Source organism: Lathyrus oleraceus, chromosome 1, assembly GCF_024323335.1.
Source record: "Lathyrus oleraceus cultivar Zhongwan6 chromosome 1, CAAS_Psat_ZW6_1.0, whole genome shotgun sequence".
In the NCBI taxonomy this organism is placed as follows: domain Eukaryota; kingdom Viridiplantae; phylum Streptophyta; class Magnoliopsida; order Fabales; family Fabaceae; genus Lathyrus; species Lathyrus oleraceus.
In genome coordinates, this window is record NC_066579.1 from 210,353,296 (window position 1) to 210,367,015 (window position 13,720).

The 13,720-nt window shown below is 41.6% G+C and overlaps 1 protein-coding gene across 1 annotated transcript; it reads right to left on the reverse strand.

The window, feature by feature from the left end:
• Positions 1 to 1,561: 1,561 nt before the first annotated feature.
• Positions 1,562 to 3,512, reverse strand: LOC127100414 (uncharacterized). Its single transcript, XM_051037569.1, has 4 exons — positions 3,055 to 3,512; positions 2,606 to 2,834; positions 2,123 to 2,494; positions 1,562 to 2,041 (listed from the first exon to the last, which is right to left on the reverse strand). The coding sequence occupies exons 1-4, from the start codon at positions 3,510 to 3,512 to the stop codon at positions 1,562 to 1,564; spliced, it is 1,539 nt and encodes a 512-aa protein (XP_050893526.1).
• Positions 3,513 to 13,720: the final 10,208 nt, after the last annotated feature.

The following is a 13,720-nucleotide window of genomic DNA, read 5'->3' on the forward strand; positions in this document are numbered from 1 at the left end:
AAAATTAATATGGGGCAAAGGGAAGCCATCATTTGGGCTCGCTCTGTTGAGGTCTCGATAATCTACACACATTCTGACTTTACCATCTTTCTTCGGAACTGGAACGATATTAGCAACCCATTGTGGATATTCAGAAATGGCTAAGAAGCCAGCGTCTAGTTGTTTCTTAACCTCTTCCTTGATCTTGAATGTCATATCGGGTCTAGTCCTTCTGAGCTTCTATTTGACTGAAGGGCATTCAAGCTTGAGTGGCAGGTGATGTTCAACAATGTTGGTGTCTAATCCTGGCATATCTTGATACGACCAAGCGAAGACACCAACATATTCACGCAACAACTCTACCAACTCGGAGTGTACATGCTCGACAAGAGATGCCCCAACTTTTACTTCTCTTTTGTCAGTTTCAGAACCCAAATTAATGACATCCACTGGTTCTTTGTATGGCTGAATCTCTTTCTCTTCATGCTCAAGGAGCCGTGCTAGTTCAACTGGTAATTCACAATCTTCCTCATTGCCGTCTTTAGCTTGGTTGATCGGAAATTCAGATTTACAGTTGATTTTAGCCGTGTCGTAATCAATGGTTTTATTTGCTCTGCATATGATGAGCTTATTTTGTATGCTTTTTGAGAAAAATGGAAAAAAGAAAAAGAAATCTTTTGCCATTTTGTTGTTTTTAGTGAAAAATGAAAATAACTGAAAGAAAGAGAACACAAGTTTTGCATGCAAAAAGTACTTTTTATTTATTCACATAATACTTTTAAACATGGGGGCCCTTACAAGCTATCATCTCGTCTCGGGCGAGAACGGGGGATGGAGAAAACAAAATACATTACGTTTTTTTCGAGTACACCATGGGAACCACGGTGGCCGTCCAATTGAGAAGCTTGAACCTTGTAGGACACCTGCGAACAAGGTTGGGTGCCCCTGGCTTGCTACCACTAGACTCTCCAATAACTGCCACGGTATGCTCGTTTTGATAGTCGACGCTGCTGAATTTGACCGGGTTAAATTGCTTTTTCTTTGAGATTGCTCTGCGTGCTGCTGGGTGATAACCGATGCCAAACATGTCGCGCTTCTCTTCCATATTGACGACCTTACCCCAACCGAGAAACGGGTCTTTCTCTAATGTTTGCTTGGCACTCTTTGTTGAGGATAGGATGCTAGCTGATGGTTGGTTGTTGTAGGCTGTAGCAGAACTGACATCTTCAAACTCTAAACAGTGGAGTGGAACCTCAACGATCCCTACATCTGTTTCAACATATCTGAAGGAGGAAAGTTCATTGGCCAACAAATCTTCTTCACCACACACAATTACCAGTTTGTCGTCTATCAAGTACTTCAGCCTCTGGTGCATTGTAGAAGTGACTGCCCCAACGGCATGAATCCACGGTCTGCCCAATAGACAACTGTAAGCTGGGTTGATATCCATGACTTGGAATGTGATGCTGAACTGGTGAGGCCCAACACAGATAGGCAAATCAACCTCCCCAATGACTTGCCTTCGGGAACCATCAAAAGCTCTAACGATCAATGCACTGGTCCTCATCTCGGGCCCCTTAAACTATAATTGGCTCAATGTAGATTTTGGCAGTACATTAAGCAAAGAACTAGTATCAGCAAGGACTCGGGATAAGAGAGAGTCAGTACATGTGACCGAAATGTGTAGTGCTTTGTTGTGGGCATTTCCCTCAAGAGGTAGCTCTGCTTCATTAAATCCCAGATACCTACTGGCGATGATATTGGCAACCACGTCGTCAAATTGATCGACCGTGATATCTTGCATCACATGAGCGGTATTTAGAACTTTCAGCAATGCTTTGAGATGAGCCTCAGAACTCAACAGCAAAGATAAAATTGATATTTTGGAGGGGGTCTGATTCAACTGGTCAACAATCTTGAAGTCACTTTTCTTGATCAATTTGAGGAATTCTTGGCTTTCCTCAAAAGTGATACTCTTCATGTGGTCTTCAATCTGTTCTTTCTCAACCATCGGCCCTTTACCCTTGGATGTTTCAGATTCTGCAGCTTTGTTGTCAATAACCTTTGTCAACACCAGAGCAGTCGTCACGGTCGGAGTGGCAGGCTCAATTGCCTCTGCCTACGAAGTCGGAGTAGGAATGACCTTCTCCTTAGGCGGGATAAATGTGGGTGTTGGAGACACCCTAGGAGTGTAATTAGGAGCGAATACACGACCACTTTGAGTCATGCCTCCCGTTCTAGCAATGTTGATGATTTTTGTGTCAGGAATACGAATTTCTTTTCCTACCAAATACGTTGTAGTCTCATAATTCCAAGGCACTGCCTTAGTATTCTGATACGGGAACGGAGTGGGAACACGGAAATGAATTGGCTGAATCCTCTTGGGAGGAGCTTCAACCTTCTTTTTTCTGTACACAATTATTATTGGTTCGATTACTGTCACCTCTTCTGCTGCTTGAGGCTTGGAGAATTGTATTAACCCTTGGTCCATTAGTTCTTGCACACAACCCTTCAGCTGGTCGCAATTATCCGGATCAAACTTGCATACTGCGCAATCATCATGTACCCCTTATAGAAACCCAAATTGTTCAAGCCTATGTAACATAACGGACATCGGAGTTTTCACTTCCTCAACCCTTAGTATAGATTCGACAGTCTCTTCTTTGATCACAGCATTGACTGCTGCGCCACTGTGGTTTGGCAAGGGATTAGTCTTCACATTAGGTTTTTCTTCGAAGAAAGACAAAATCTCTTGATCAATTAACTCTTGGATCCTCTTTTTGAGAGCCAAACAGTCCTCGATGGAATGCCCTATATACCTTGCATGGAAAGCGCTTGTGGAATTAGGATTGTGACTGCAATTAAAGGGGGGAGAGGCTGCCGGAAGTTTTCTTAGTACAATAGCCCGCACATGGATCAGATACGGTACTAACTTTGCATATGGTACCAGGATCTTATCAAACTGGGGACGATTACCAAAATTGCCTATGTTGTTCTGACCTCGATTTTGTCCTCTGTTATCACGATTATATTGATGGTTTGGATTTTTCTGAGCGGGTGTTGGTTGCTAATTACCTTTCTGCGGTTGGTACTAGAATGAAGGATGCTGATATTAAGCTACGGTGACGTATGGATATGGATAATACATCATAAGGGCCATCAGAAAATTGATATCGGGGGCGAGCCTTCGCCGTCATAGCGTTTGCTTCCCCCTCCTTCTTTTTAGCGAATCCCCCATGTGGCCTCTTGTTGGTTGTCTGTTGTGCGGTCGTGTATGTGATTTTCCCTGATTTCAGCCCACTCTCAACATGTTCCCCAATGATTACCATATCAGACAAATTTGTTGATGAACTGCCGATCATCTTCTCAAAATACAGCCCTTGTAGTGTACCCCTGAAGATATCTACTAATTCATTGTCAGATAATGCTGGCTGAACCCTAGACGCCATCTCGCGCCAATGTTGAGCATATTCCTTGAAGGTTTCATTAGATCTTTGAGACTGATTTTGTAGTTGAAGCCTTGTCGGAGCCATGTCAAGGTTGTACTAGTATTGTTTCAAGAATTCCTCTGAGAGGTCCCTCCATGACCGGATCTTTGAGCGCTCTAAACCCATGTACCAATCCAAGGAAGCCCCATACAGGCTATCTTGGAAGCAATGGATCAGAAGGTTATCATTATCGATGTATGATGCCATTTTCCGGCAGTACATAGGGATGTAACTGTGGGGACAGTTAAGGCCCTTGTATTTCGGAAGGTCATACACCTTGAATTTGTGAGGTAGGACTACGTTCGGGACCAAGCAGAGGTCTCGAGCGTCTATACCGAAGGCGGAGAAACCCTCGATGGCCCTTATTTTGTCGTCCAATAGCTGATAATCTGCAGGTCTGGCCGGATCAACAGCGGGAGGAGCACCCTGACTGGCCGGTCAGGAAGTTTCTGGAACAGTCGATGCAAGCATATTCGGGGTGAACCACATCTGAGGCGGGTAAGAGAAACCCGACGACACAATCTGAGCAGCATGAATTGTTTGAGGATATTTCCCTCCAGCCTGGGCATTAGGGGCCTGAGGTACCCATGTATGCATGTGCTGGAGTGCAGAGTATGTCAGCATGGGCATGGAGATTGCCCCAGGATAACCAAATGGAAGAGCCGGGACTTGGCTGGCACTCGCAGCTTGAGCGGTCTGATTGGGAATCTGAAAATGGAGGTGTGGGCCTCAGTAGTCATCTTCGGCGTCAGGAGTGTCGTTAGGAGCCTAACCTTGGTTGTTCTCCGGATCGGCAGCATCGACCAGAGTAGTATGGATGGTGGGAGCACCCCACAGGAAACCAGTGTTTCTAGCAGCAGAGAGAGCTGGATGAGGGAAGAAAGCCCCCCCATGGGTGAGACTGGCAGCTAGGTGTGGGGGTATTCCCTACGGGTAAGCAGCATCAAGCCTAGCAGAGTCAGCAGGGATCATCTGACGGTTCCTAGAGTTTGGCACAGCAATTTCCGTTAGAGTCTCGACGGTAGTGGTAGTAGCAGCGGAAGGAATGACCACCCCAGCAGCATGGGTGACATTGGCAACGGTAGAGGCAGGGTTCCTCTAAGACTGTAGAATATCAAGGATAGTCTCCATGTTCCCCCTGAAAAGGTTCATTTTGCCTTGCACCTGGGAAAGGGACTCGCGAACAGCAGCATTGTCGGCTTCGTATTCAGCCATGATCTTTGATTTGTTGGAATGAGTATAGTATTTATGACGAGATGTCGTTGTTGCTGTGGAAAAACGATGAGTGTAAGCATTTTGTTTTTTGGCGGCTTTTGACAAATAAATGTGTGGATGCATGTATGTATGCAAAAATATTAATATGTACATTTTATTTTTTCATTTATTTATTTTTGTACAGGAAAACAATTCCAAGGAATCCGCGAGTTTGTTTATTTAACACAAGCAAATACAAAGCATAAAGAGAGACAATTTATGAAGCCAATAACCGAGAAACTATTTTATTCAATGTTGAGAAAATGGAATACAAGCACATCAAGGAAATTCCCATCGGGCTACAAAAATATCACATTGGTCCTATCAGACCTCAACCTAGTGGATTACAAGTTAAACTTAAAGATCAACAACTAGAAGCATTTTGATAACAACTCTTCATAGTAAGTCTGAGATTTGGGGGACAGGCAGGCGCCCCACTTTCCCAATATCGCACTCCCTTCAGGTGGTAAGTCGTGATCTAGTTCGCTTGGAACATTGTTCACAACTGTCTTCTCTCGGTTGGAGAGGTCTTCAGGATGCTTGTTCACTTGTGTGTTGGTGTCTTCCAAGTTCTTATGTGATTGCTTTTTTATCTCTCGAATTTCTTCTAGTCTCTGGTTCAGCTCGTACTGACTTTGACAAAGGGTGACTTCTAGTTGCTTGGTGCGGCTCTTCTCATCCTTCAACTCTTTCTTACAAGCTTCTAGCAGACTTTGGAGTTTCTTGGTTTGTTCCATGTGTTTAAGTTCCGCTTTGCTGGCTTGGTAATGAGCTTCGACTAATTTCTTCTTTTTGGCTGTCAAACTGGCATAAGTCCCTCTAAGTGTGTCACCCACTTTGATTCTTTTGAACACCTCTGTTTGTACCTCATCATATGCTTGACAAACTCTATCTCTCTTCTGATTTATATTGAACTTCAAGATTTCTTTCTCCAAAGAGATCTTACCAAGCCTAGACTTGAGATCAGCATTCTCTTCCTCTAGGGTCTTGATAACCTTCTTCAGTTCATCGACTTCAGAATTTGGATGGTTCACTGGTTCAAGAGACTGGACGTTCATGGACGGTTCGGGCGAGAACGGCAACAAAATCTCGCTAACTCTGTCTTTGACCTAACTGGTGTAAGCTTCCTTGGCGATACAATTCTTCTTACCCATCTCTGCTCTTCCTTGAGGACAAATCGCTCCCCAAGCCATGACAATCTTCTTAATCAATTATGGTTCTTCGACCCCTTCATATAAGACAAAACCTTCTACACTCTTGAGATCAGGCTTGTCCACCATAGGGTATCCTAGTTGTCATAGTGCTAACCTCGGGTTGTAGTTAATTCCTCCTTTTGCACCAAGAAGAGGTATATTAGGAAAATCCCCACAGTTGAGGATGAGCGTCACACCATCGTAAACTCGAGAGTACCAAGAAATGTCTTCGGCTTTTAAGGATATGATCCGCTGGGACCACTTCAAGTTATCTTTGTTCTCAACAAAAGGGCCTTTGCTGAGTAGATGCAAAATAAACCATCTATACAGCAAAGGGGTACATTAGACGATAGTCCCTTTCTTTTTCTAAGTCCTCACATGGATGGAGTAGTAAGTATCAGCAAGAAGAGTAGGAATAGGATTTTGAGTCAGGAAGATATGAATGACATCCAAGTCTACGAATTCCTCCATATTCTGAAACAATGCGATCCCATAGATAAGTAGAGCTAGATTGGCATTGAAGGTCGTCCAACTCCCAGCTTCGGCGAAGGCAATAGCTTTGTCCACTAGAAACTTAGAGGTGAAGCCATGAATTCCACCCTTAGGCTTCAAGTTCAGTTCTACTTCCTTCTTTCCTATGTGTAGAGCTTCAGCAAGGTCTTGATATTTAGGGAGTTCCTTGGTGCGAATGTAAGGCATTCGGTTCTTGATCCTAATACCCAGAATATGTGAGTACTCTTCCAATGTAGGTGCCAACTGGTAATCTTGGAAAGTAAAGCATCTCAGTGGGGGATCGTAGAATTGCACCAGAGTATGCACAGCAGTGATGTTAACTTCGGTGTTCAGAATGCCCAAAAGGTTACCATAAGCCTCCTTGAAGTCATCTTTGTGTCCCAGATCTAAATGTGCCCCAAGTCCTCTCAATACAACCAACTGAGGTTCCACAAACTTGTAATTGTGGATGTTCTTTCTCTCGGGATTCATGCTTCGCTTTGAATGCTTGGTAAACAAACTGAACTCTTGGATTCTTAGAAAAGACATGCACATGCAAAAATTTGGTCATGATGAATGATAATGTAATGATGAGATGATATAAGTCACATGGATTCAAACTTCTAGTATATTCTGAACAATCTGTAAGTGCCACATGTTGCAAGTTCAAAGGTTCGATGTAACATGAGTGTTAATGTAGGTAGAGTATATGGCTTCCTGCAAGAAAAACCCATATCCCCCTCACAGGTGTGGACTATGCTCAAAGGTGGTCCCTAGAAGGTCTCTTAGAGTCATCGAATCGACATGGAAATACCCTGACATAGTGAATACTCATAGGACAAAAGTACTTCCAAGTGAATCTAGTATGGGTGTGGCTCTCGTGACAACCTAACGTGCGAAACGCAGGCGTACATGACTATCCACGAGTCTAACCTATGTGTATACTAAGCTCGGTTACAAAGCTTTCCTCTCATGTAATCTAACCCATCCCAACAATAGCACAACAAACATATCCATAATATATAAAGCGAGTAAGAAACGCGATAAGTAAAAGCGAGTAAATTTATAGGGTAAGCACCTAAAACTAGCGAGGGAAAACCCTAAACCAGGCTTGACTCCTTTTAGCGACTAGGAAGCACTCCAAGTAGAGAAGTGTCCCCAACAGAGTCTCCAACTGAGGCTAGCGGAAATATACCCGAACATATCGCACGCTCGAACATACAACAGAGTCGCCATCGAACTTTATTTATCCCTAAAGGGAAGGGAAAACATCGATAAAACCCGGGGAAAAGAGATATACTGAATAAGGAAGTCGGTTATGCAAGGGGAAGGTATTAGCACCCCAAACATCCATGGTACCCCATGGGAACCATTTTGATTGTTCTCGCTTGAATAGGTGTTAACTAAAGATTACTCGCAAAATATGGGAAAAGGGAAAGAAATAGATAGAGTGCTCGGTGAGGATTAGGGCCCTCATGCCTACGTATCCTCATAGTACAATGAGGAATTCAGAGCTTCGTAGTTCAAGGAACTAGAGGTGGGAGATGGAAAGGAGTGTGATCAAAGTATGGTCTGAACCAAAGAATAGTGTTTTGGACTCCAACAAGGGGTGAAAGATGAACCCAAGAGTAAACAGGTATGAACCAACAAGTGAGGGCCTACATCGTTGTATCATTGTATTGGAACAACCGGAAAAGAGAGGAATTAGGTGTTTGGGTTAAGGGACAAACATCTCTTGGTTCACAAGGAGGTACAAGATGGAGCACAAAGCTATAGTGTATTTGGCTCAAAGAATAGGTATATCACATGGAGTGAAGGAAGGTAGAATAATGAATGTATCATGGGGATGAACGGAATGAAGTGACCGAAGTCGCAGAATAGAGTATCTGGTGATAAGTGACTGAAGAAGTATTGTTTGAAATCGAAAGGTGAAAGTGTATTAGAATCCATAAGGGAAATGAGATTTCTACCATAGAGGGAAACAACGTTAATCGATACGTGGACTAGCAGGCCGCCACTGTAGGGTGTTTAGCTAAAAAAGAAGGAATTAAGTGTTTGGGTTAAGGGCCAAACAACTCTAGGTAGAAATGAGGATTATTTGTTAGGCGTCCTAAAAGGGTGTATATGGAATTCCAAAGAAATTGTATTTCGATGTCAAAGAGACAGTATGTCACTGGGTGAACGATTCATGATCGAAGGTAGATAATGAATAGTGAAAGATATGAATGATACCCTAAGGCGAAGGAGAAATAATTAGAAGTATGCTCGCCAAGGATTCGCATCCTCGTGCCTACGTATTCTCATTGTGCAATGAGAAAGTTAGAGCAATCGTAGTTCAGAACTACGAGAATAGAAAGAGAGGGGTTTATCTAAGCAACGGGGACTCACAAGACAAACACTTCGTCAAGGAATGATTGTAGTACTGGAGTGCAAGAAGTAGTGTATCACTTGTTGGGGAATCAACAATTCAAGATCAAATAAGGATAGTAGCTTGGATCCAAGAAGGATAGACTCTTAATCGAAGAGCAAGGTATGCATTTACTAATATGTGTACTAGAAGGACGCCACTATAAGGTAAAGCCAAAAAGAAAGACTGAATTAAGTGTTTAGGTTAAGGGCCAAACAACTCTCGATTGGTGAGGTGGATTGTCATTAGGATGTCTTAAAAGTATAGACAAGGAGTCCCAGGAGAAGTATGATTGATCTCAAAAGATGGTATGATTGAATGAATGGAGAATGATTTATTAATAAATAGGGTAGCTCTCGAAGAACTGGGTTCTCCTGCCTACGTATCCTTATAGTGCAATAAGGAAATCAGAGCTTTCGTAGTTCAGCCCACTATGACTGGAAACAAGATGATGGAGGCAAAAGAAATGAATTATTGGGATTGAAATGATTTGAATGGATAGACTTGATAGTTACTGGGTGAGAATTGCACTAAAGTCTATGAGTAAAGGTGGATATGATAAGCAACGAACCAAACGTCTCGCACCCAAAGATATCCAGAATGAGTGTAGGAAAGCTCCAGTCTAATTCCTTCTTTACCACTTAAGGCTCATGGCATGTAATTCTCATTTTAACTATAAAATGGAGAGATAAGAGTCTTTGTAATTGTTTCTTGCATGGAAGATGAAGACCTTATCAATCGCTTGACTTGAATTGCACTAAAGTCTATGAATAGAGGCGAATACGATGAGCGCTGGGTCATACGTCCCATACCCAAAGATACTCAAAATAGGGGTAGGAATACTCCAGTCCCATTCCTTCTCCATTACTTAAGGCTCGTATCGTACAACTTGATTCGTAATTCATAAGTTATTGACGTAGTCCTTGCTTTTTTTCTTTGTTGTGTGAGAGACTTGTCAATTGTATGGTTAGAATTATGCTAAAGTCTATGCATGGAGGTGAATACGATGAGCGCTGGGTCATACTTATCATACCCAAAGATACTCAAAATGGGGGTAGGAATACTCCATTCCCACTTCTTCTCCATTACTTAAGGCTCATGTCACACTCTTCTAACCTTGATTTAACAAGTGTTAAAGATGCCACCTTTGATGTGCTTGAATAATCCGTTGCTTGGTATAACTGAGGATGCCTTGATTGAAGATCTTGTCTTGAGGCCTTGAGCTCCACAGCTTGGAAGAAAAGTTTTATTAAGTGACCAAGGGTCTTTTGGTCACTCAATTTAGACTGTGGGATTATACAAGTTCAAAGGATTTAATTAATCAAAATTTCTTTTGATCAATAGGTTTTGTTTTGTTTTTAGGGAACTAGGTTTATATTTAATCAAAGTTAGTAATTGGTAGAAACTATCCTAAGGGATCATGCATTGATTTGTTAAAATTGGTTGAAAATTCTAAGTTAGAAGTTCTAAGGGAGCATGTGCAAATTGGTCAAAATATTGATTAACAGTCTTAGGTATAAGTCCTCAAATTGTAAGGAGGTGATTAAATTCTATGTCACATTTTACTCCTAAAGGGGTCATGTCATTCTAACACAAAAATACCAAAATAAACCCATAAGGACAAAATGGTCAATTGCAAAAATAAGTCAAAATTCTATGGTCTAAAGTTAGTCCTAACCTAGTGTTGAAAAAATGATGTAATTCTAAATTTAATCAAGCCTAAATTGTTCCTAATTAGATAATTCTAACTAACACGCTAATTAAAATTCTAGTTAATATCCTAATTAAACTCTAACATCCTAATGATCTTCTAATTAAATTGCAAAAATACTAATGATCAAGATTCTAATTCTAATTTCAATGATTAACCTAATTAAACCAAAAATATGCTAATTAACCTAATAAAAATGTAAAAACAATAAAAAGAAAATAAAAGAAACAATTAAAATTGGAAGAGGGTGTGTAAATGTTAACTGGGTGGTGTGAATTGAATTCAGGCTAATGGGCTGCAAGCTGAGCCCATTGTTGATTTTCGTATAGCCATCAAGTCCAAAACTGAGGGGTATGCGCAGCAAAAACAAAAATGGGCTGCTTGAGCCCAAACACCATCCCAAACGCTCCAAATAGAGGGGTGTGTTAGTAGGAACACGGTGAATTAGGAAAAGGTTCTAATGGGCTGGGTCAAGCCCAAAGCAATTTCCTTTCTGAAACCTAGGATGTGTGTTAGAGAAAATGGTGTATAGTGAGTAAAATACAATGGGCCTTAAGGAAATGACCCCAATCCTCACCTCTGTTGACTTGTCCAAGTCAACAGAGTTCAAACTCGAATCCAAACACGCGCTCAGCTCTCCGTCATCCGCCTTGGTTCACTGCACCGGCGTCCTTCATCGGCGCCGGTGTTAGCTTATAGTCCAAATATCTACCTCAATCTAAACACAAAGCCAGGTTGAACATGAAAATGGAAATGAAATGGAGAAACACTCATCGTATTGGTCGAATCGTGCCTCTAAAGGGAGGAACCCTAACATCTACAAGCTAAATTAAATGGTGTATAGCGCAAACCAAACCTTACAACTATGGGGCTTCTACTCCCAACGTCAGATACTACCACTTGGTGAGCTCAAAGCAAGAAAATACAACTGAAACGCAAATGACATACCAGAGAAGATGATTGGAATGTTCGCCGGTAAGCTTTCTGACCTTGATTCTCTCTTCTTTTTCTTCTTCTTCTTTCGCCTTCTCCCTCTTCTTCTGGATTAGAACAGTGGAAAGTATGAATGTTATGGCTTAGCTCAAGCGAAATTGAAGCTTCAATGTGAAGCTTCAATGGCTTTTTAGGAGAGAATAAGGCTCTGGTAAGGGTGAGGGAAGAGATTGTAGAGAGAGTTCGCACAAATTCACACAAGGTTCCCAGGTCCTGAAAATGAGGGTGGTAAATTGCTTAAATAGGGCTTAGGTTTGGAGTTAGGTTAGGCTTGGGATGAGGTTAGGAGTTAGTTAAGGATGGCTTGGAGTTAGTTAGGTGTGACTCAATGAGTTAACTGCAGACTCAGTTAGTTAATGAGTGATGACCTCAGTTAGTTAAGTTGGTTTCTAATTGATTAATGAATGAGTGAAAAGGATTTTGACTGGTTGTTGTAGGTTAGGCTTAGGTTACAGTCATGTTGGAATGATTTTGGTGACTTGCTATCCAAGTTGCAGGTGAATTTAAATGTCCTTGGCTTGGCTTGGAATGGAGGATGATTTTTGTATGTGAATGTTAGTGATTTATGAGCAAAGTTATGTTATGTTTACCAATGCCTTACAAGCCCAAACATGTGTATCTGATTTCCCTTTGTCTTTCATATAACCCCATTGGTTTCACTGCAAATTTGGATCATGTTGTCCCTTGTAGGCTTTGAGCATAGTCAAGAAATTCATTGAACTAAACCCATGGTGCAGCTTGGTCATGGCTTGTGAGGTGCTTGCGTAGAATGTTTATGCAAACTACTGTGTTGATGCACTCCCATTGAGATGCTTATTGCTAGATGACACATCATGGTGTGTTAGGGATCTTTGTTAGGTTGGTGATGTTGCTAGTTTGATAGCAGGCCATTGTTTGTTTGTGGTTTTGGTTCAGGGGTTGTTAGATGTTAGAGAGGTTTTATGAACATTGCTGCAAGTTTACAGGTTTTAGGAAGATTTGGTAGGATATTTGCTCCTGTTGCAAGATCACTTGAATTGGAAACAGGTTTGAGGTAGCTGTTAGGTTCAAGGTGCATTACCTGATAGCCTGATGCGTGTTGCATTTATCCTACTCATCTCTATGTTGTTGCAGGTTTTGGCTTCTCATGGGGTATGACCTGATGCATGCAGCTTTGCACCACTTGTTTGCTGCAGGTTTTGGACTTGGTTATGTAGCAAGTCTGAAATTTTGGAAATTCCATGTTGCTGCAAGTTGATGTTCTTGCAGATGATGACTTACATTGGTGTCTGCTTCTTGTTTGTTGTCATGTAGTAGACTGATGTGATGCTCATGGCTAGGTTGGATAATGCCAATTGCAAGTTTGGTCCAAGTTCATGCCTTGGCATGGTTTGTGTCTTGCTAAGATGCTGCTTATGTTCTGACTTGTTGTGGGATGAATGCAGGTCATATTGCAAGATGAATAAGAAGGTTGCATATGCAGGGCTTGATTGAATGAGGCTACAAGATTTTTGCATGATGGTTTGTTGGTATAATGATGATGATAACATGATGGTCAGTAGGTAGAGCAAGGAAGATACTGGTGTATATGGATAGGTCTTGTCTAATGTTGGTTTAGACTGCAGTATGGACTTATTCCTGTTGAGGTTTGAATTATTGATGTCATGTGATGTTTGCTGCAGGATTTGTTGGTTTAGTCTTGCAGCAGATTGTTAAGGAATGTTCAGTTGTTGCAGGTAGGTTGTTTGGTTTTCCAGCTGCATGTGTGTACATACTGCAAAATCACATGGTCTTGCAAGCTGCAAGCATGTGTGTGCATTATGAACTGAACCTGTTGCAAAATTTATTTGGCACATGACATGATGTTCTGCAGGTATGGCTTATGGCTCGAGATAGTTACAGAGTTTCATGGCCTTTACTCCACAACCTTGTTCAAAGTTTGGAACATGACTTGGCCTTGGTTGCATTATTAATGGTCACATAAATCCATTCATTATTGTGGTGCAAATGAATATAGTCAGTGCACTAATTTAAGATGAGGTGATGCATTATTCTTGACTTTGATTTTGTAGGTTCACACATGAACATGAATGGAAACTTGCATTTGAAATAATCATGAGAGCACACATGGACTTTGGTGATGAATCAAGACAAGATAGAATGGGGTTAGGTCTAGGTTTGGGAAATTAGGGTTTTAGGGTTGACTTTGGTCAAAGTTGACCAA